Source organism: Tasmannia lanceolata, unplaced genomic scaffold, assembly GCF_043159265.1.
Source record: "Tasmannia lanceolata isolate RefF3 unplaced genomic scaffold, GAP_Taslan_0.1 ptg000008l, whole genome shotgun sequence".
Taxonomy (NCBI): Eukaryota; Viridiplantae; Streptophyta; class Magnoliopsida; order Canellales; family Winteraceae; genus Tasmannia; species Tasmannia lanceolata.
In genome coordinates this window covers 11,925,266-11,949,525 of record NW_027518685.1, presented here as the reverse complement: position 1 = coordinate 11,949,525, position 24,260 = coordinate 11,925,266, and the positions used below count along the sequence as shown (strand labels likewise).

The 24,260-nt window shown below is 38.2% G+C and overlaps 1 protein-coding gene across 1 annotated transcript; it reads right to left on the bottom strand.

The window, feature by feature from the left end:
• Positions 1-55: 55 nt before the first annotated feature.
• Positions 56-5,418, bottom strand: LOC143884364 (uncharacterized). The gene is made up of 2 exons (XM_077387883.1): positions 4,901-5,418; positions 56-1,138 (listed from the first exon to the last, which is right to left on the bottom strand). The coding sequence occupies exons 1-2, from the start codon at positions 5,167-5,169 to the stop codon at positions 286-288; spliced, it is 1,122 nt and encodes a 373-aa protein (XP_077243998.1). The 5' UTR covers positions 5,170-5,418; the 3' UTR covers positions 56-285.
• Positions 5,419-24,260: the final 18,842 nt, after the last annotated feature.

Here is a 24,260-nt window from a genome sequence, read left to right as displayed (position 1 = left end):
GAAGTAAAAGAGTCGTTGATTCTTGGTGGGTAAATCAACAGTTCTGAAAGTAATCTGATCAAGACACAAATTTACTTTTTAAAGGATAACATCCAAGATGTAAATACAGATTATTTTACAGGCCAACTAAAGAAAACAACCAAATGCAATCCCCAAACATATGTAAACATTTACCAATCACTTGCTACCATCATGGCCTGGACTGGCATATCCTTCTATCTTATTCTTATCTATGTAAATCTGATCTCCCAAACTCAATAAAAAACAAACCCATTAACCAAACAATCATTTTGAAGGAACTTCTGCAGGACAATTTGCAAGAGGCAACTCAGTTTGAGTGCACACCAAAGCCCTCCTTTGTAAGTGTCTCAAGCTCTGCTCCATGCTAACTTGTACCATCTCTGCTAGCATCTTCTTCGCCTTCAAGCATTGGTCCTCACCATCAATCTGAGAAACAATGTTACATACAATGTTCTCTAGGGTGTCGGGATGTAACTCGGATCTTGGGTAAGGGGAGTCCCTCAATAACCGGAGGAGTGTGCGAGCTTTAGATTGTGACTTTGGTGTACCCTGAACGGTGAGCTCGAGAAGACCTGGGATGACCCCTTCCTTGAGAATTGCTTCTCTGTATCTACATCTATCACTCTCACACATTGTTAGAAGTGCACCAACCGCATGTTCACGACTTTGCAGTGATCCATCCTCAAGAACTTCAACTAGTGTGAGCACTCCACCTTCCTCTGCCGTCAATGCAGTCCTTGCCTCATCAAAACCCAACAAGGATTCCAGTAGGGCACTGCATTTTTCTGCTGCTTTTGAAGATTTCTTACTACTCTTTAGTAAGTTAATCAGAGGGGAAATGACTCGGACAGAAAGGATGATGTGAAGGTTATCTGGTAGTGTAGAGAGATTGTACAGAGCCATTAGTGCATCAACTTTGGATTGTGGGTTTCCATCTCTAAGAACATCCACAAGGAGAGGGATGGCACCTGAGGCACTGATGGTTGGTTTGTTGTCGGCGGAAGCAGAGAGGGTAAGTAAAGCAGCAGTGGCATATTCCCTCAAGTTTGAACTGGGTGACTGTAGGAAACTTATAAGTGGTTCAAGAGCACCAGCATCCACAATCTTGATCTTATTCCTATAGGGAAAAACAAAAAAACAGTAAAGCTCAACCGAAGGTGTGTATTAAGACTAAAACTGAATATCATATTAAAATAGAAATCAGCTGTCATTGTGAAAAGGGCGTCCCAGTGCACGAGGCTTCCGTCATTGCGGGGTCTCGGGAGGGCTAGATGTACGCAGCCTTATCCCTGCTTTGCAGGGAGGCTGTTTACATGACTCGAACCCGTGACCATCAGGTCACAATGGAGCAACCTTACCGTTGCGCCAAGGCTCGCCCCTCAGCTGTCATTGTGAAAGCAAGGGGTATTTTAAGACAAGAACTGAATATTATATTAAAATAGAAATCAGCTGTCATTGTGAAAGCTTCTAAAAATCTAACATGCCTTATCAAATTAGCAATCCACCTCAAAAGTAATTGCCATTGCACTCGTTAAAACCAAGTGAGCTCTTAGTTATTGCAGATTATATATGCAGACATCAGAAAAAACAAAGAACACATTACAGCAGGAAAGGGATAATGTTAGAGGGGTCTGGTTTGTGCTGTAAGATTTTTGCATAGGTGGGAATGGGACACCTTGTCCCCATGAATGTACTCTGATTACATCAATAATAGAGTCATTATCTTTTAAAAAAAAAAGAAAAAAGCAATACGGCAGGAAAGAACTAAGAACATGTTGCCAATCTAAAAAACAAAAGAACAAAGAACATGTTCTCTTGCTAGTATTTGGAAATATTACAAACTTTAGGCTACATGCTAATCATAAAATACTGTCACATTTACAACTCCTAGGAATAATGTCTGAACCCTAATTACTTGTTTCTAACGATAAGCTGTTGATTATACTTTGTGCACGTCTTTTAGCTAAATTAGATGGCTGCATTCACCGGCTGCATTCTCCGTTGCCGCTCTGCATGAGATAGGAATTGGAATGCTCATAATCTATTGAGCAGCCTAAGATGGCTTCCATTTCTAAATATAAGACAGTGCCATGATGATGGCCATGGATTCACACTAAGTAGGCCCATCTTATAAATGCATGTGGGCTGGTCTGAACTCGGAACCAACCAAAAAACTATATGAAATACAGAGAATTCATGAGAGTAAACAGTGTGATGTAAACTTAGTTACTGACATGCACACATTTCATACTTTGTCGTTAGGAAGTGCAATGAAAATTTCAGTGCTACCTGAAAATAGTTACTGACACCCTTACAAGCTGCTTGAAAATATAAGATTCTGAATCTGCAATCCTGAACATGGGACTCACAGGCTTTGCTATTTCCCAGGAACCAATGGTATTCAAAGACATCACTGGAAATGTTAGTACTTGCTATGGAGCAAATGACACTGAAAAGAGCATCACAGATCCATGGAGAGAAAAATCACTCAATTAAGAAACGAATATAACAGAAGGATTGGACCCATGGACGCAGATAAATAATGTATCACTTGTGGGAACTGAGACCAACCAGTTTGCCACTCTCTCTTGTCCGTCTTAAATGTTCTAGACCACTCTAGATCTTGTAGCAGACATCCACAGACCCTTCTTTTCTAGGCATCTACATATTAATAGAGTTCAATTTCCATTGGACAAAAGAAGCCATTATGAGAGATCCAATAAAATATTTTCAGAGAAGACAACCGACCTATGTTCTCTTTCCTAACCGAAAAAGTTCAGTCCCTTCCGAGAGGGTTCCCTGAACCTCTTGGATTGGTGGTAGTGATGGGACCCCCTGATATGATATGGGGAAACACCCCCTCCCAGTAATGGGAGTGTGTGTAGGACCCAAAATTCTTTGTCCAATCTCATTACCCAAACTATCTGTTTTGTGTGAAATAAAAGCACATTAAAGGAAAATGACCAAGAGCAAGAGTAGAGGAAGAAGTAAACACAAAAAACACTGGAGATGAGAACTTGAAATTCAGCCTGTTGCAGAATTGACTCTAGGGTGTCCAAGAATTCAAATCCCATCACTGAAGCTGGCAGAATGGCCACAAATCTCATTAGTTATCACATGAACATTGAAAACCCAGAAGAAGCTAGCAAGTCTAAGGTTTCAAAATTCTCCAGAGAATCTGACTCAAGCACTAATAATTGGTATTCTAATTTGCAAACACAAGCATCACCTCTGATTCATCAAGATGATGAATAGATGATGGTAAATGCGAATTCTTTTTCTTTTTCCCCAATACCATAACAATGGAATTATGAACAAAAACAAAAAGATCATGAATAACATCGGTGCAGTAAAATTACTCACAATTGGGGTTTATGGAAGATCTGGTTTTTCTAGTTCACCACTTTTTGACTTCATCGTAGGTTAGTTGCTAAAAACATAGTAAAGTGAAGGGCAGAGGTCATTCAAGCATGGCAGACAAATTAAAATTCGTTTTTGCAGAGAAATCCTTAACCGACTAAATGGAACTCAATTAAAAAATGTCGACCCCAACAACACAAACGGAGCATTTCAAGCAGAGGTCAATCTTTCTATAGAATTAGACTCTATAAACAGCATCTTTGAGAGTTTCAATCTTTAAGCCTTATGTTACAATCCTAAGTATTGTAAGGGCCTAGCCTAAAACATTCCATCAGTCCTGGTGCTTTTGCCATATTGGTTAGGTACCTAACATTAGGTTTCAGAGCCAACACCATATCTTGTGTTCGAGTCACAGAAGGGGTGACCTCCGAAAAGGGCTATTTGGAGCAACCGGAGTGAAAGCCATGACGAAGCGGGCAGTTGGATGGAGGGAGTGACCTGTGAAAAGGGCTACTTGGAACAACCACAGTGACAGACATTATAGAATGGGAGGCCGGGGATGTCGTATGGGAGTGTGGTTGAATGTTACGATCCAAGGTAGTTTAAGTTCCTAGCCTAATGTGTTCCATCAGTCCTGGTGCTTCTGTTGTATTGATTAGGTACCTACCATCCTATTGGTAACATGTACTCTCTTTTACCTGTTCAATCATACTTATCGTTCCTATCATACTTATCGTTCCAAATGGACCAAATCCATTTCAGCAGAGTGGGTTACCTCCCAGATTCACAAATATAAAATAAGAAACAATTCCTATTACCTCCACATCCTTCACTAATCCATGGATACAGATACAACTAGACATTTTTTGAAAAGCTGCAGATATGATGAAGGCACAAGTACCCTCCCTAACAAAAGTACATACCAAGAAACTAAATCTCCGGCCACATTACTTTGGCCCAAAAGAAACATCAGGATTCAGTGGTTTTTCATATTGAATTATTGGGTTACTCTAATAAAATCTAAAAGAATTTTGTGAGGATTTTATAATTTACACAGAATCCATGTTCTTCAACCTTTTTTTAGATAGATAAGCTCTTCAAAGTTCTTGCAAGATATAAAACATGTATTGCAAGAACTAATCGAACCAATACCGACTCCAACAAGGAAAAGTACCAAAAAAAAAAAAAAAAAAAAAAAAGAAATAAAGAAAGAAAAAAAAAATTCGAACTTTATCAATTTCTCCAAAATAATAGTGATGCTGAAAAAAGCAAAGGCGAAAAGGAAAAGAGGAAAATAGAAGAAAAAGGAAAAAGAGAGAATAAAAAAAGGAAGAGTAAACTTTGAAGTAAAGAACATTCTTCCCATAGAATCCAAAGTAAAGAACATGCTTCCCCTCTAAGAAAAGCATCAAAATTTTCAGCCGAAAATAATTCGAATTCGCTCCTATGTTTCAGAAATTCAAAATTACAAAATAAAATCCAATTTTCCATGAACCCTAGAAAAAAAGAAGAAGCTCACCTTTCGTCTTTGACGGCGAGATTGAGAAGAGCGAGAATCGCTGTTTCATTGAATTCAACACTTTCAGATCTGAGCATCGAAATGAGTGGCTCAATGGCGCCGGAGAACTGCCGCCGGTGCTTCGAAGACGTCTTCGTAAGTCGCCGGATTTCGCTCGCCGCCTGAATTTTGGAGTCCGGTTCGCCTGAGACGATGAGCTGTAGGGCCTTCTGGACGATTGCCGGAGTTCTGCCGGAATCCTCGCCGGAGTTCTGACTCTCCGACGCCATCAAGAACAGTGAAACAGAGATCGAGAGAGAGAGAGAGAGAGAGAGAGAGAGAGAGAGAGAGCGCGTTTTCTTGTTTTTGCCCTTACTGTTTTCTTTCTGTCATAAGAGATGTGTAAATATGGAGATGGTGGGGAAAGGAAATAATGGGGTTTTAATCATGATATTAACGCCGTTAAGTGTTGTGTAGGGAAAACGCGAGAGGGCCGTCAAGCAACTGCTTCCGGTAGTTAGTGCGATAGGATTATTGTTGTGAAATGATCCATGATATAAATGTCCCTCTTTAATGAAATGATTTCACCTCGATATCCACACGACCCTATTTTGAATTTTGATAATGGGAAAAACTCACAATTTTTTTTAAAACTGATTAACTAGCTGTGAAAGGTTATTACTAGGGATTTGCTAGGGACCATCCCTGAAGGCATTTCGCGGGCTAGCTGATGCATCAGTTTAAATGAATAAGACAAAATCTGAGCTATTAATTAAGTAGCTGTGAAAGGTTATTACTTCCAACCATTAATTAGGTGGCTATAAGATGATCAAATTTATGTCTATCAACATATGCAAATCAGATCAGATCCATCCATGTCCCAGATATGATTTGTTCGGATACTAATTTGGGGCTGTTCGGATACGTGGATTTTTGAATCCATGTTTTTAGTTTGAAAACAGTCTAGAAGAGGGTTCATGATCAAGCTGTTGTATGCTGTCTTAACAACGTTTTTTGGATTTTAAGTGAGAAATTCAAGTTTTAAAAATCTCTCCTGCATCCTGATATTTTTAAAACTTGGAAATATGGGAGGATCTGCTACTGTCTTGCTATCGGAAGAAGGGCGAGAAGTAAAAAATGAGTCAAAATGACTGCCGACCACTTCTTCTCGTCTCTTAAATACAATTTTGAAGAAATCCCAGATTCTAAAATCTGCATATCCAAACGGCCCCTAATTGTTTAGGAGGATTTCTCTCATCCTACTTTCCGTCGCTAAGATATTTTGAATCGGGCCGTCCTAGATTCAACAGTAAAATGTTCAAACGAAGACCACTGCTTTGATTTGTTCAGAGATGTTTTTTTCTCAACTACTTTTTTTTCACAAAAATACTCTCCTTATTATTTAGTTGTGCGTGTAAGTAAAAATAATAAACGTGAACGGTCAGTTCTGACAAATAGTGTGGGTCCCAATCCGAAGTGGTTTTGAGCAGAGCCAGCATTATTGTAGGTCCCACTGGTTAAACCAATTAGGATATGGTGTAGATATTAAGTCTTGTTTGCTTGCACTGTTGTAGGTCCCACATGCATTTTCTCAAAACAAAACTCCCTTCAACTCTTCTTTGGCTCTCTCAATTTCTTTGACGTTTCTTGCTTTTGCTTTTCAGAACATATTGCATTTCATGCACGTTTTCTAAACCAGTAACAGTGCTGAAATAATATTCAATGAAAAATGATATATTAACCACCTTTTATTCCCCGGGCACCCCCTTGTAGTGTAAAAAATAAACTATAGAGGTTGAATGGAGGGAGAAAATGGGGTGAATATATCACTTCCCTATTTAATTCAGCCAAAATTAATCACATGAAGCACGCCATGTTCATAATTCTTGACTTTTGTAAAGGGAAGACGATATTCACATGCCCCTCGTTTTGATCGATACGCTCTCTCCCCTTTCTTCTTTTGAACTTTCTTCCATTGATTTGTTGCCATTCTCGATTAGGAAATGGCCAATGAAACAAGGAAGGAGTTTATTTAGGAATAAGAGAAGAGTGTATTTATCAAAGGAAGAGGGCGTAAATACGTGATTCTATGCTAATGTTGGACTATAATTTCCACATTTGGAATTACCCATTTAGTCTACATGCTATTAACAAGACAAGTTCATTAAAGAAAGATATCTTTTGTACTTGAATCTTGCTTAGTATAGGTGCACCAGATTTATAAGAATCTAGCATTGTCTCATATGAAGCGGCCCCGGCCACTTCTACACTATATCTACTACCCACCAACATCTGGCTATAAATATCATTAAGAGTAGAAGAAACACATCCTTTCAACGTTTTAGATTGCACCAGTCACAGCATAGGTTCAACGTTATTAAGAGTAGATCCCAAATTTCACAAAATCTTCTCTGATTATACTGCATTCCAAATCACTTGACCGAACAGTGATTTAACTATATATCATTCCATTCTTGATTAGTTGTTTCACAGCCTTCGACGAATATACCACGTGCCTTTCTAGAATGCCACCAATTGACCGCAACAGTGTCGAGGGGTGACCCATACATGTAATTGGTCCTGGCTGGATCTAAGTTCGTCTAACTTTTGACCTAATTATTTAGAGGCCGGGCCATGCCATTAGCACCTTTTAGCAGCAAGCATATGATAGTAAAGTTAAAAATTTTAAACCATATCATTGGAAGAAGATTTGTTGGGTTAATTATAATAATCCAATCATACCCCATCACACATATCTTTGTTTGGTCTGTAGTGGGTAAGTTGGGTACAAACACGTGCACCCCCAATTTCTACCTAACAAAACCACGTCACCACTTCATTGGGCATAGATGAATCTAACATTTCTACCTTACCTAGTTACCTACCTTGAAAATTATGCTGCCGGTATATAATATTAAAAAACTACTTGAAAAGCCCACAGAATTTAAAGGTGAAGAGTTGGGAGCATGGAGTGAGGTGTAAGGGTCGCTTTTTAAAACATGTGATTGTTATCATTAAATTAAGGGGGATGAAATTTTCACCCCCCATGCAGCACGCATTCGCCCCCTTCTTAACGTGATTCGACGTCAAAGAGCGATAAAGTTGCCCACTGTTATAAAGGAGCAATGCGTACTGCAGAGGGGGTGAAAATATCATGTCCCTAAATTAATCACCGTATCTAATGTTTATGCCAATTAGTTATTAACATACATGGGATGATAAACCTTTTTTTGACAAAAAAATATCCCTTCAAGCAACAATAAAGCGGGACTTTTTTGGCTTTTTTTTTTTTAGCTTTTTGTATCCTTATGAAATTACGATCTCTTTTAATGGGGAATTAAGATTAGGAAATTTTTTTATAGGTCATGCTTGGCAACAATGAAAATTTAAAATTGTTGGAGTATTTTCAAAATAAGAGATTTGCTTGTGTCCATCGCAAAAGGCATTTCACATATGGTTTGTTGCATCTCACAACAGCCAACTTGTTAATGAAGACAAAATCCGCCTAATGAACCATTGGAATCAACTCCTGCACCTCATAATTCTGGACGACCAACACGGGATCGACATCGTCCTAATTACTTGTAGGATTATCATTGTGAGCTTGCCATTCATCCCTCACCCAATTCGTCACTTCCCTCAATAGCAGGACCTACAGTAAGTACTCATCACCCAATCTCTCATTTCTTTTCTTATGATAAACTCTCCCCATCTCACCGAGCCTTCTCTGTAACTATCTCTTCTATTATAGAACCAAAGTCTTTTCGGAAAGTTGTTAAAGATCCAAAATAGTGTGACGCCATGGCTCTTGAAATTCAAGCCTTGGAAGCCAACAACACTTGGACACTCTCTTCCTTGCCAACTAACAAGGAACCCATTGGATGCAAATGGGTGTACAAGGTCAAATACAATTCAGATGGGTCCGTTGAACGCTACAAGGCCCGCTTGGTAGCAAAGGGATACAATCAAAAGGAAGGATTGGATTATCAAGAAACATTTGCCCCGGTTGCTAAACTTGTCACCGTTCGATGCTTATTAGCTGTTGCAGCAATTAACAATTGGCATCTTCACCAATTAGATGTTAACAATGCATTTTTACATGGGGACCTCGATGAGGAAGTATACATGGAGATTCCTCCTGGTTTTGCCCGGAAGGGGGAGACTCGGGTCTGTCGTCTCAACGAATCCTTATATGGGTTGAAGCAAGCCTCTCGACAATGGTTTGCAAAATTTTCAGCAGCCCTTCTCGCCGCTGGTTATAAGCAATCAACAGCCGACTACTCCTTATTCACTCGGTTCGTTGGGACTTCTTTCACTGCAGTACTCGTATATGTAGACGACATCATTCTTGCGGGAAATGATTTGAGTTCAATTACTGCTCTCAAAAATTTCCTTCATACCCGCTTCAAGATCAAGGACCTTGGTCAACTTAAATTCTTCTTGGGTATTGAAGTTGCTCACTCTAGCAAAGGTATCTATCTCTCACAACGGAAATATGCTTTGAAAATCCTGGGTGAAGTTGGTCTTCTTAGATCACGTCCCGCAACATTTCCCATGGAGCAAAATCTCAAGCTCACAAAAGATGAAGGCGCGCTTCTTTCAGACCCATCTCGTTATCGCCGTCTCATAGGCCGTCTCATTTATCTCACTATCACACGGCCGGATATTGTTTATTCTGTCCAAATTCTTACCCAATTCATGGAGAAGCCACGCCAACCACATCTAGACGCTGCCCATCGAGTTCTTCGTTATCTCAAACAAACACCCGGACAGGGCATCTTGCTGTCATCCTCTAGCTCTCTTCAACTTACTGCCTTCTGCGACTCAGATTGGGCTCGTTGTACAGAGTCTCGATGCTCCATTACTGGCTACTGTGTTATGTTGGGTGCTTCTCCAATTTCCTGAAAGTCCAAGAAGCAATCTACTGTTTCACGCTCATTTGCTGAAGCCGAATATCGAGCCATGACAAGTACTTGCTGCGAGATTACATGGCTACTCCATTTATTACAAGATCTTCAAATTCATCATCCACAACCAGTTGTTCTGTTTTGTGATAATACAGCAGCCTTACACATAGCAGCCAATCCAGTTTTTCATGAACGGACAAAACACATTGAAATTGACTGCCACATTATTCGTGAGAAAGTCCAGTTAGGCTTGATCCGCACAGCTTACATCTCCACAGCCCATCAACCCGCGGATATATTTGCCAAGCCCCTCGGTGCATCTCAATTTCATCATCTCATTCGCAGGTTGGGCATTCACAATATCCATACCCAACTTGAGGGGGAGTATTAGGAAATCAAGCTTATTAGGAAATCAAGCCTTTTGCCAACAAGCCTTTTGGCAAGTAGCTGACTGTAATATGTACAGCCGTTTGGCAAGAAGCCTTTTGGCAAGTAGCTGCCATCTTGGAAATCCTTGGTCAATGCATTCCGATGCAATCTTCCTAATATGTACATCATCCCCTCCATCATGGGACTACAACCATTGTAAATTTATTCTCTTCCCTATTTGGGGCACACTCTCTATCTCTATATATTGAATACATTTGCATCAATAAAATATACACATTGGAAACGATTCTGTTTCTTATGAAAAAGTGCATTTTATTTGTAAAGTGGGTGCTTAATTGAAAGAAATGAAAAAGTGCTTTGTTGGAAGAAAACATAGTCCCATAAAGGAAAGTAAAAAAGTTGAAGAGATGTTTATATAGCTTATCTTATCTCTCTCTCTTGCTTTTGTAGCACATGTGGGTTTTGGCAAATGGTGGATCTGCATGCGGCGTGGGCAAGAACTTTGCACTTCACATGACGCATCGGTAGGGATGATTGATTTTTTTCCAGATTGGACCTGGGTCGTTAGATCAAGATCAATGTAATCCAATGGTGATCCCGAGCGGATGTGATCCAGACTGTAGGATCGCGCTCGGATGTGTTCAACGACTACTGCTGGATTGAGTGTGATTTGGTGCGTTGAATCGGGATACCAACAATCGAAGCCGATCAGTTGTGATCCGGGTTGTGGATTGATTGGTCGCTATCTCGCGGCCACGGGAGAGTGCGGAGGTTTTACACAAACTAATAGTCACTCCAGAATTGATCTGAACTATAAAATCGTGGTTGGGCACAATCTAAAGGTCACATTTCAAACCGATCTAAAAAGTTCCTTCTAGGAATGTTTTTTCACAGGGAAAAGACATCGGAAGGTCTATTAAAAAAGCAGAAACTTGCCATTTATAGGAATATATGAAATTCCACTGTGGAGGCTTCCAAATTTAGAATTTATAAAGTATTTCACTCTCTTAAACACTTTTTAAATTCAAGTGGTTTGTTATTCTGTAGAAATTCTAGGATCTGTTACGGTTTAGTGCAAAACGTTCCATTGTGGAGAATTTCCAAATTGAGAATTCAACTCTCTTGAAAACCTTTCAATTTCAAGTGGTCTGTTATTCTGTAGAAATTCCAACATTTTACCGTTCAGTGCAAAACATCAAATAATTGGTGAATAATTCACCACACTTCATTTTATCTTGGAGGCGAATTCGTGGTTCTCCTTGCATATATAATTGGTAGGGGCAAATATCGTCTTAACCTATTCAGATCCTAACCAACCCAAGGACATGACAACCCAACCTGAGCCAAAATTGGGTTGAATGACTTGCTAGCAGCCCAAGTTTTACACCTGCTCCCAATTGGTGAACGAGAGAGAGAGAGAGAGTAACACATTTTTTTTTCCGGGTATTTTATTCGAGGAATGCCAAACTGAAGGCCAGGGCGGCCAATTCCATTTATAACGACCCAACAAGGAAATGATATAATATTCGCCACCCTTTTTTTTACTTGGGACAGCTCTTAGTGTAAAAGAGTAGTCGAAAATACCCTAGAGGGGTGCGAATAATTCACTTCCCTAAACAATATTAAAGGAGTGACTTAAACGGTTGGGCGACGTAGATCCTTCCGGCTGGATTTTTGCATGATATTATTGGATTTCTGCAGGTGCCCTCATATAATATTTAGTCAAACCGGCTTTGTGGAATGTATTTCTGTTTGGAAGCCTCTCCCAAGTTTCTCCCACACTTAGTTTAAGTCCCATACCACATGCTCTCTCCTTATTTAAAGCATCCCACACACTCTCTCCTCCAAATCCGAAGAAAACTATCAATCGAAAAGGAAAAAGATGGATCTTTTCTCTTCACAATTTTGTAAGAGTATACAGAAAATCTGGAGCAGGAGAAATCACCAGCGCTTGGAAGGGTCCGGCAAGAAGAACCCGAAAACCATCAGACTCGGTGGCAATACTCGCGGATTCAGGAAGATTCGGCCCATCTCGAAGCTGAAGCTAAAGATCTCCTCGCCCATTCGGATACTGGGTCGGGTCCGGGATGCTTATATGAACTCGATGCTGAGATTGGCGGGAACTACGGGCTCTCTCCCGGGCGGTAACATCTTTGGAGGAAAAAGAGTCCCCAGGGCTAGGACGGTTAAGGAGTCATCGGGGGACTTTGAAATTCGAATGATTCTTCATGTTTGCAAGTCCTTTGTGGCTTCTGGGGATTTGTCTGCTGTTTGAAGGGAAAAAACTGCATATAGATTTCTTTCTTTTCTTTAAAATTCTTTGTTCTTTGTGTAAAAAGAATGGTGTGAGGGTATGAAGTCCAGTATGTTTCAACGGGTATAGTGGACCGCACTTCATAGGATGATCCAACGTTCCAAACTGTTCATTTGTAAATAGGTTGTAACCGTTAAATCTTCTCTATAGATGTTTCTACAATGTGCATTCCATCTAATAGGATATATTGGGTCAAACTGCGGAGATGATTTACTGGTACAAGCTATTTACGTTGTGGCCCAACAAATGAACGGTTTGGATCATCCTATGAAGTGGGCTACACGGTGCTTTGTGAAAAATACTAGAATTTTGCATGCGTGCAACATATAAAATCTTTCCCCCGCCTTTTTTTAAATTGTAGGCTTGATTGGATGACAGGATTAATGACAAGATGCATGTAAGCTGATGATGTTCAAAATACATTTAGGGATGTAAAACATTTCTCTTACTCTTACTGAGAGTATATGAACTCTTCCTAATCAAATTGGGATATATTTTTATGCTGCTGGGAGGCTCATGATACACATGGCGATTGTGTCCATGCGTGTGTATAGGGATTGATCTAGTGGGCCACAACTATGGTTTTAAATTTTGGTTTCGGAATGCGTTTCGGCCCTCACAGAAACCAAAATTTCTGCTGAAATCGGGTACACCATTAAAAACTGATATATTATTTAATACCAAATTTCTGCCAAAATTTCTGAAATTTCGAGAAAAATGCTATATAATTAATAAATTTGAGATTTTTGGGTTCAATTTCGAAATTTTGGCCGTACCATTTTGGGTTTTGCCAATTTCGGTTTCGGTGTTGATCGAAATTTAAAACCATGCAACTATGCATTCTATTAATTTGTTGAGATTCGTTGATTAGTATTATCTATCAATTAGTTAGATTAGAGTTATCTATGGGAGTCTTTATTTCAGTCTTCTATTTCATTGGGCAGTAGAGTCTTAGTTGCTTAGGATTCTATTCCTAGTTTCATGGTGTTGGAGGATGCATGTAATATGTATTTAATCTAATGAATGAAGAAGGAAATGGCATGCGTTGATCTATATCTTTTTCACAACAATGCGAATACCCGGAGGTCTGAGTTCCCTCAAAGCAACCTACTCATTTATTAGCCTTCTTTCATGGTACGGTCTAGAATAATAATAATTGACTTGTAAGCATGGTTTTAAATTTCGTCGGTGGGGACCAAAACCGAAATTTTCCGAAATTCCTAAGTTTGGCCTTTGCCAAATTTGGGCCAAAATTTCAGAATTTCGGTAATTTTGGTCAGAAATTTCTAGAAAATGCCATTTAAAAAAAAAAAAAAAAACGTTACCAAATTTCGGTCCGAAATTTCGAACCGAAGTACCGGATTTCGACGAAATTTTGGATTTCTCAAAATTAGTACCGAAACCGAAATTTAAAAGTTTGCCTGTAAGTCCCATTCTTGTAAAATTGCCTTCTCATATATGTAATACTAGTAAGCGGTAAGCCACACCGTGAATATAAAGATGGAAGTTGGAAATGTAGCTTCTGCCTAAACACATGGAAAAAAAAAGACATAGTTTGACAGAGTTTGCTAACCATACCCTGAATATAAGACTTAATCATGAATTCCTTTTAACACCAGATCACCCTAATTTGACAACTTCAAGATTTCCGTAGTTATCCTTGCAAGAATCACTGAGTAAGAAATGAAATAAGAAATCAGAAACCACATCCTCACATTTTAATTGACAGTTTCTTTGGGCATCTTGTATGAAATCAGAGTACAGTTCTAAAAGCATATGAAATTTAAAAGTATCATTCCAAGAGCATTTCAAAACCATTTCAACAAAAAAGAAAAGAAAAGAAAAGAACGCTATTTCATTGTATTAATTGCTTGAACACTATCTCATGTAATTAATTACAGCATACAAATCTAGTGGGAGTAAGAAAATGACATAAATCAATCAAAGCAAAAGCTCTACTTTGTAAGAAATGACACGAATCAATCAAAGCTCTCACTCTCACTCTCTCTCTCTCTCTCTCTCTCTCTCTCCCTCTGCGACACAACAGTACCAGCCTCCCTTGATGGCTAACTGTTTATGCTCTTCATGAAAAAATAATCCATATTTTTGTCTGATCCCAGCAATTTCATATTTCATGTTGTCTGAACTTTGAACTCTAATCATATGAGCAGGCTAAATAAAATAGATGTAAAATATCAAATTTGAGGAGCTCATCTTCATCTAATTGGTTTAGATTATAATTTAGAAAGGCCTGTAATTATTGTGTTGCTGATATAGATACAGCCATTGCCTTAAACTCAACTCAACTCAACTCAACTCAACTCAACTAAGCCTTTGTCCCAAACTAGTTGTGAGGGGAAACAATTTGTGAATTAAACTCACTGATTTAAATAATTTGTGAAGGGAAGACCTATTTTTTAGATGCTTCAAATTGTTTACATTTGATCTAATTAAGGTAATATAAAAGCATTTTCTGGAGCTCATTAAGAGTAAGATTTTGTGAATTTGCATTAAGATGCAATTGCATTCAAAATCCTTGGAAATATAAAACATCCGATAAACCCACAGCTCACCTATACTTATACAATTGCATCCAAAATCCAACCAAGCTGCCCCGCAATCAAAGAAGGTATATCCAATCAATAATAGACAATGGCTAAGATTGAGGAAATAAGCATTAAATTCTTTGCTTTAAAAAACAGAATTTATGTGAAGGGAAAAAGGAAAAAAATTAACAGCAAAATTTCATGAAACTCCAACACAAAAAGATCAGGGAAAACATTTTAAAAGGAAGGGAAAAAGGAAACATGAAATTGACCCAAATTTCACTAGAGGCTGCAAATTCATGAATACACTTCCCGGATGATCAAAAGATCAAACAACCCCTACTTCTATTCTCTCAAACCCATCAACGAGAACAAATTTCTTCACCAAATTAACCTAAGAAAGGCTAAAAATACCACCAAAATTTTCCAAAAACCTATGTAAAAGCTTCAGATGAAAAAAACAAGAATAAAATACGTAATGAAAACTATACCCAAACGACCAAGAACTGAATTGATTACATAAAACCCACCAAAATGATCAAATATTTGCAGGAAATTAATAAAAGAGAAGCTCACACTCGACGTGAAAGATATGGGCTCGATCCGACCCCATTGTACAAACAAAGCTTAACAAAAAAAAAAAAACAACCTGCCTGATTGAAATGGAAAACTCAATTAAAAAAATAAGGAAGTCTATTTAAAAAAAAAAGAAGGATAAAAGTAAGACTTGCAAAGAGAGTGTCTATCGAGATTATGCAGAGCTGCAAAAGCTCCTCTTCAAACACCATTGTGATACTCAGCAGACCAAAAAAAAAAAAAAACAACCAGCATGAATTGAATGGAGAAAAGTTGAAAAAATTCATTAAGAACCTCGACTTGGATGTTTTGGGACGAAATTATGGAAGATTATGTCTTGGAAAAACTTCTGTAAGTACTTTTATCTAATAAATTTAAGAGTTATACCTATTCAACATATGCACATCGACACGAATTTATACTTCCAAAATCCATCAATAAAATCATCAAATACTGGAGTAACAATGGCAACTACATACCAAGAAGCTTTAGAAAAATGCCCAGTATGAAAATATTAACTCCATAGAGAAAGAAATACAAATAAGATATCAGAGAAGCCCATATTGCACTAAAGAATTTAGAAGTTCTTAGCTTCATCTGAACTGAGACAGAGAAAAGCCCACACAATTCATCTCATTGAAAATTCAAACAAAGGAAAAGGACAAAGAATTCCTAGCATACATTTGCCAAATCACCATATTTACATTTTTTTGAAAGAAACACATGAAAATACCCCAAACACAGTAGAGCCAATTCGAGTTACAACAAAGAAGAAAACAACCTCTACAAAATCGTAACAATGCACATTTCAATCTTACAATTGAAACAGCACTACAAACAATAACTTGCATTCTAAAATTACCTATTTTTCACAATGATAGCAAAGGCTTATTTAAAAAGCATTACATATACCTAGCAACAACAAATGCATGCATTGCATATTAATGAAATCTCATCTTGAAATTCATGGATATGAACAAAAATACAGATTATGTGGGTGCATCATTGAGGATTGATTCAAAATGACTGGAGTACTGTGAGTTTTGGGAAGTTGCAAAATAATTATTTTCTTTGAGACATTTCATCAAGTACTTGTGTGCACGTGAAAATCAAAGGAATTTTGCAAATATATTATTAAAAGCAAATTAAAAAAATCAGACTTAGATGGACTACAACTAAGAGATTGCAATGATCTAACGAAGAGTAAGATTTTTCTGATAGGCATGCTATGCACCATACACGAAAATACACGAAAATCCTCGAAGTTCTCCTTCAAATGATTCTAAGCCTTTGATTTACGGAGGCCATAGCTGATGAATGTAGAGATTTTATTTTTTATTTTCTAATCATGCAATTTTTTATTTTCTAATCATCCACTTAAAGACCATAAATTAGAGGCTTAGAAATGGGGTTAATTCTGGTTCATGGTTTATCCATAACACAACCTAGTAGATAAATGGTCTAGATTATTGAACAAGTAGCCCCCAGTTGTACCCAACCCTTGAAGAAACACTAGAGTCCGCCTCAAATATACAGACCATATAATGCAAAATGAATCAATAATCCTCTCATCTCTCATGGGGAGGCGGGAAAGACTAGTGCAACTCCAACGTTGCGTGACCCTAATACCTGTCTCCACTACAAATAAGCAGATATGACAAGGAAAGCAACAACAATCATGTGCTACACCTAAGCAGATAATGAACAGATATCAAGAGATAATGATAAGGAGGCAATAAGCAAGTAATACTACAACTAAGCATGAAAAGTCATGTGATCTAAGCAAAACTATGCAAAAGAACAGTAATCTAACACATGCTAGGATAAACAACATCTAAATATGCAAGCAATAGTCATGCAAGCAATCAGGGAATCAAAGGATCAATAAAAAGATAATAAGCAAAAGAAAAGGGGTAAAGGCACGATAGGCTAGAGAGGGCAATCATCATTACCTATCGCCTAGGTCCAATGAAATCAACAGATTTCGATCTCATTGTGGCGTCGACCAGGGGAAGAAAAGCCTTTTCTTTTTTGTTTTTGGTTGAAAACTGTTTTTTTCTTTAATTTTCGAAAACCGTTTTATTATTTTGAATATATATGAATGGCATACACGAGATTTTTTTGGTTTTGTTTATTAAATGTATGCAGTATGGACTATAGAATGATATATATTTTTAAAATATATGAAAATATATATATATATATATATATATATATATATATATATATATATTTATAGAGTACCAGAGCAACCCAAATTTGCACTCCAAATCGACCCGCGACCTAAAAAATAGCCAATTGACTTAGCCTACCCTCATCGTACCGCGTACCGGACTACCATCGTACCCCCTACCGATTCCCGTACCGCGTACTAGAATGAACCGCGTTCCAGGTAACCTTGGACTAGATTTGGGTGGACTCAAGCTGCCTACGTACCCTGTGAAAAGGGATCAAGCCAACGTAGTTCGGAAATAGCATTTTCGAACTGAATCCTATAAGACTAAGTAAGTCTCTAATGAAAGGGGAGAGACAATGGTAGGCTCTGAGTATTCTCATCATTGCCCTCGATGATGAATAGAATTGATCTTGAAAAGACCTAGTTAGTATCTAATGAAGATAAGAGGGAAACACCAATGAGGCTAACAAGTCTCAGACAAGAAAAGGGTAAGAAGGAAGATGTGGGCTCCAAGTATCCTCATCATTGCCCCTGCAATGATAGAAAAGAACATCGATGAGATTAAGTAAGTCTCGAAAGACAAGGGGAGAAGAAAATGATGGGCTCCAAGTATCCTCATCATTGCCCTTGAAGATGATAGATTGCTAGACTAAGGGATAGAATCCTAGACTAATGGACAAAATCCTAAGCTAATGGACAAAATCCTAAGCTAATCCTAAAACATGTCGAGAAATCCCTTAACCTGTGAAGACCTCTAATACAGGAAGGGAATAGGTTGGCTCAAGAAACCTTCCGTCATCACTGAAGCCCGAGAGAAAGTTCCTGACACCCGATGACAATGTCGAACCCTAATGATGACCTCTTTTTAATGAAAATCCCGGACAAAAAGAGGAAGCCCTGGAGATTTCAAATGAAACCCGAAAATTATTACCCAACCTAAAAGGAAGAAGGAAAGAGACAAGAAGAGAAGGGGCTCCGAGTAGCCTCATCATAGGCTAGCTTTCAAAGCAAGAGGCCTATTTTGAAAAACATGACTAAAGGGGAATCTCATCTGTAAAATATCACCTTAGAATCCATTGGACTCAAATCATCATTCAAACGGATGACTAAGGAATCATTGAATTTGATCCAACAACACTTCACAAATTCTAACCTTACACAAGCATTGAGTCATATCCATACACAGATATTCAAGGAAGTGTATTTGAAGTACGCATGCTTAACGAAATTGAGAGCCTGCGATTATCCAAAATAGCAATGCCAACACCAATAATCGACAAACTAATTACGGACAGTTACTTGCTTGGATAATTGACTTTACTGGAGACTATCAAGACAAATTGACCCAACCCCACCTCATTTCTTGCTACTGACAAGGATGATAATCTAAAAGAAAATTGTAAAAGCCTTTCATCAATACATTGACCCACCTTGCCTCTCATTGTTTGAGTAGACTCTCGAGATTATAACAGTTCTAGAGTGAACATTGATAACTGCATTCATGGAAGAAAAGACATGTTGGCTTGGAGTGGCTATCAAAACGAAATGGTGCTAACATTTATAACCAATGATCAATCATCCTAAGAACAGTTAGCCTTCTCTGAGATTCAAGCGGCTTGACTAATTAAAGAAAAACCTTTCTTTGCTAATACCGGCAGCGAGCATCCTCTCTCTATGTACATACACTCGATAGCCTAAAAGAAGCTAGGATAAAATTGAAACACAGAACCCTATGCTACCTGGACATGCTTTAAGGCAAGAATTAGAATGAAAACTCCATGCTTGTTTCCTCTTCCTATACATATAAGAGACTAGAATCCAAGTATATTATGGAGCTAAAGACAAAGATTCAGTCTAATCTCATACCAGACAAAGATGTAAAGTACCAAAATTCGAAATAAGATCACGGGGTTTAAAGCAAATGATTCAGGCTTTCGAATATCCAAGCATAGAATCTCAAACCAAAGAAGAAACATTGATGAAGCCCTAAAATCAAAGTTCCATGCTCATGCAATCTTATCATTGTCTATCTGTTTTCAATATAGTTAACCACTCAGCGAGCCAATTCTTCATCAACTAGACATCAACTTAGGCATGATGTATTAGCAGCCATGAACCAGTGTATTGTTGTTTCAAAGAATAGGCCTTCAAACCGTAATTAGCATATCTAAAATGTCCCAAGGAAAATCAATGTGATACAAATATTCGATACTTAGTGGTATTTAATCAAACAGATCATAAGCACGAGTAAAACACATATCTGTCATCTGCTTTCCCAAACCAAAACCAAATAGCATGAAATTGAGGTCATAAAAAAAAAAAAAATGGTTGATTGCAATGATGGAACTAGAAATGGAAGAGCGAATGATCTAATCATCCATGGACGAAATCAAAAGGTTTTCAGCTCTTAAACATAACCCAGTTATACCTTTTCAAAAAAAAAACATAACCCAGTTATAATCTGTCTTCAAACCCTTCCTAATGAAAGAGTACTCAATGATGTAGAGCTGGACAATTCATCACACATCACATAATCAAATTAACATTCTAACACAAATCATGCCATCCTTGAAATTATTATATCTACTAAAAAAGGAACCAAACAGCAAAAGAGAAAACGTTGAAGAAGAAGACTCATCTAACATACCAATTCCTTGATCTAAATCACATTGAAGCACTCTAAACTAGCATGAATAATCCGTTTTAACCAAACTACATGCCATTTCATTAACATTCAGATGCAAACCAAGACATGCAAGAAACCAGAAATTGAAACCAAGAGTCATTTAGTGCATTATGACTACTCTTTTACTCTACAGAAGGGGGTGACTCGGGTAACAAGACCCCATATAAGCGATAGGTTCACCTTTTTTCCTTCCCTAGACAGACCCCTCTAATGTTATTCACCCTCCTCCTCCTTTCAAGACGGCCCCTGGTGATCTTGGTCAAATGACTAATTTTTATGTTCTTTTTTTGTTGTCTGGTTCCAGGTGCTGTTCCAACGACAATACTCGCGCGAATGAATGTTCAAGGCCTAACTAGGCAGCATGTTGCAAGCCATTTACAGGTTAGTTGTTAGACATCTAAAAGTTTTCTTAAAGGATTTCATCCAGTGTCATCGACTTACAGGTGCTTCTTAACATGTTGATTGGAACTAAGATTGTGTAAGGATGTTGAAATCCTTGGATGTATTGTAGAAAATGGTGGAATTGTTGTTTAGAGCTTAAAGAATGACTTGCCCTTTCCATTTGAGAAGTACTAAGAATATAAGCGTTTCCTGTTTCTAGTCATAGAAAATGTGCAATATGCTGATGTTATGTATAATAGATTATGTGTATACTAAACTTGGGTGACTACTATGTAAAGATTTCAGTGATTATTTTCGACCCTTGGCCTATTTACTAGATGCAGTAAAAGATGAATCTTATGTTGCTAGAAACACAAATTCTGAAATCTAAACAGCCCTACCCGACTAGTTCAATATGATGTTTGGACTGATTTGTTATATTTCAGGTCATATTTCAGAAAGTTGTTGAACCTAGTTCATCTCTAGTGCGACTCATTGTAGTATCTAGAGTTCCGCTAAGGTTTTGTTACTAATAATTCATTGAAACCCTAACCACTGCTAGTGTTTTAACTTCCTATGATGACACAAAATTGAGCGAAATCAGAATCATCACAAGGTTATTTATCCCTTATTACACTCTGTCTAGGCATGTTCAGAACTCCAAACCTTAAAAACTAATGAAAAAAATAGGTCCTAAGCTTTAGGCACGTTGTCACTGCAATTGTTTTTCCTATGTTCATCTAAATTCTAAATATATAAGAATGTATATAATTGTTTTGGTTACGAGAATTATTGTGTTTGTTGAATTATTTTATTCAGTTCATTTTTTAACCCAGAAAAGACTGTAGCCAAGGGGCGTGTTAAGGTCCTAAGTGAAGGCCTACCTAGGTATAGGACTAGGTAGGATCTAGCATGGTATGGAATATATAGGTGTAAAGGGCCTAGCCTAATGCGTTCTATCAGCACTAAAGTTTTGGTGTATTGGTCAGGCACCTAACATTTGGTATCAAAGCAGTCACCGTGTCATATGTCCAAGTCACAAAAGGGGTGATCTATGAAGAGGACTACCTGAAAAGGCCTACCTGCTAAAAAAAAGCCAGAGTGAAGTTACCACAAAGGCTGCCATGATTTAAAATGATAATGTTGTTTTTTTACGTTTATGTTTGTTTCATTAGTATTTTTTTATCCAAGAGAGTTTGGCCCCGTGGTGGACCTCAAAATATCATAAATAGATCTTAAGTGTATGAGGACCACTAGCCACCAACACCAAGAGGGAAAACCAGAAACACAAACACCAACAATATACAAAAGAGATGAAAGGAAACCTCCAGCCCCTCTTTATCCTCATCTACAAGGATGAAGATTGGGAAATCCCAAGGCATGGCATCTAAAAGCCCCTGTGGCGGCTTTAGACATTTCTTTCCAAAAGATATAAACCTGGTTGAATTTCGAGTGACAAGCTTCATTTGGGAGAGTATTCGCCATTGAATTTCATTCATTTTGTAAACCTGGTTTTTTTCTTTAGCATGCAATAGGGTTTTTCTGTAAGAATTGAATGAATCATATATTTATGTTTTTTATTATCTTTTTATTCATGAGTATACAAGAAGGTTTTCCCCTCTGAATTGAATGAATCAATATGCTAAAGTAGTTGATATGTGGTTTACAACAACAAGATTGTAGATTCAAACCAGCTTACCTATTAATAATAAAAGAAAAGAACAAAAGAGATCTATGATTTATAATGATAATATTGCAGGTAATATTTATGCCTTTTTTCCAGAAATATCGCAAGTTTTTACGAAGGCAGGAGGAGCATGCGACAAGTCAATCAATGCCAGGAAGTTCAACCCATCCCACTAGCAGTGTTCTAAAACCACCTTTCGGACCCATTCCTCTATTTGCAAATCAAAATATGCAAATGGGTCTTGATTCTGTTAATATGATACAACCTCAAAATGAGATGGAACACGCGTTTTTTGCCAACAACGACCAGTCTGCTAGTTTCATGGTCCCAAACGCTCAAACCCATAACTTTTACAGCTTTGGGAACATAGGAGCAGAGTTAACTATGGGAAATATGGGGTTGTACCAACTATGGAAAACATTAGATCGACCATTGAAAACTTTACGCAAACCCCACTACTAACACATGGGAATAACTATGCCGATTGCAACTGACCTTTAGTGGAGGGTTGCTTGTATCTCCACCAACTGGTCTGATAGGGGAACCAGGAAAAATAATGCATTACCAACTGGTCTGATAGGGGAACCAGCAAACAATAATGCATCAAGCTCCTATGATTTCAGAGTTGGAAATCAAACTAACGTGATGCATTCTTTCCGTGGGTTTGAAAATGGTGAAAGCAGTGCATTTGCTTCTCTTAATGGGTTTCCCAACAGTGCAACTAATGGGGTGGCCTCTTTTGATGGGTTCCCAAATGGTGGAACTGATGGTATGGCTTCTTTTGGTGGGATTCCCAGTAGTGACATCACTTCTGAACACAGACCAATATGCTTCTCTTAATGGGGTTCCCAACAGTGCAACTAATGGGGTGGCTTCTTTGGATGGGTTCCCAAATGGTGAAACTAATGCTATGGCTGCTTTTGGTGGGCTTCCCAGTAGTAAGATCAATGGTGGTTCTTCTTTCTTGGAGCCTCTGAACACAGACCAATTTGACAAGTTGGGAGATGTGTTTCCACAAAATGATGATTTCTTAGCAGGGCTAGAGGGTGATGATTTATTAGAACTTCTGAAGACTCCTACACTTGATAGCAGCTCACTTCTCCCTCTGTTTTGTGATGCTGACCTTGAAGATTTGGAATTCAAGTAGGTAAGTTCTTTGAGCACAGAAACCAAACCATGTGAATGAAAATTGTGGTGAGAACTCATCCCTAAATAGAAATAAAAATATTTTAAAAAATGCAATGGGTCCACCTTGTTTGGGTGATCTAAACCATTCATTTGTTAGGCCCTGATGTAATAGGTTGCACCCAAAAAGTTCTCTCCCAACCATCCGATCTGTGGAGGTTTCTAGACTATGCCATTCATGGGTGACCTAAACCATTCATTTGTTAGGCCCTGATGTAACAGGTCGCACCCAAAAAATTCTCTCCCAACCGTCCGATCTGTGGAGGTCTCTAGACTATGCCATTCATTTTAACCCTCCAAAGACGCCCAAAATTTATGTTTATTTAGGGATGAGTTCTCACCAAAATTTTCATTCACATGGTTTTGTTTCTGTGCTCAAAGAACTTTCCTACTTGAATTCCAAATCATCAAGGTCAGCATCACGAAACTCAGGGAGAAGTGAGCTGCTATCAAGTGTAGGAGTCTTCAGAAGGTCTAAATCATCACCCTCTAGCCCTGCTAAGAAATCATCATTTTGTGGAAACACATCTCCC

Excerpts from the sequence above, each read along its gene's own strand:
- LOC143884364 (XM_077387883.1), bottom strand. The coding sequence starts at position 5,169 with ATGGCGTCGGAGAGTCAGAACTCCGGCGAGGATTCCGGCAGAACTCCG. Across the intron at positions 1,139-4,900 it reads CTCGCCGTCAAAGACGAAAG|GAATAAGATCAAGATTGTGG; the intron begins GTGAGCTTCTTC and ends TTTTCCCTATAG.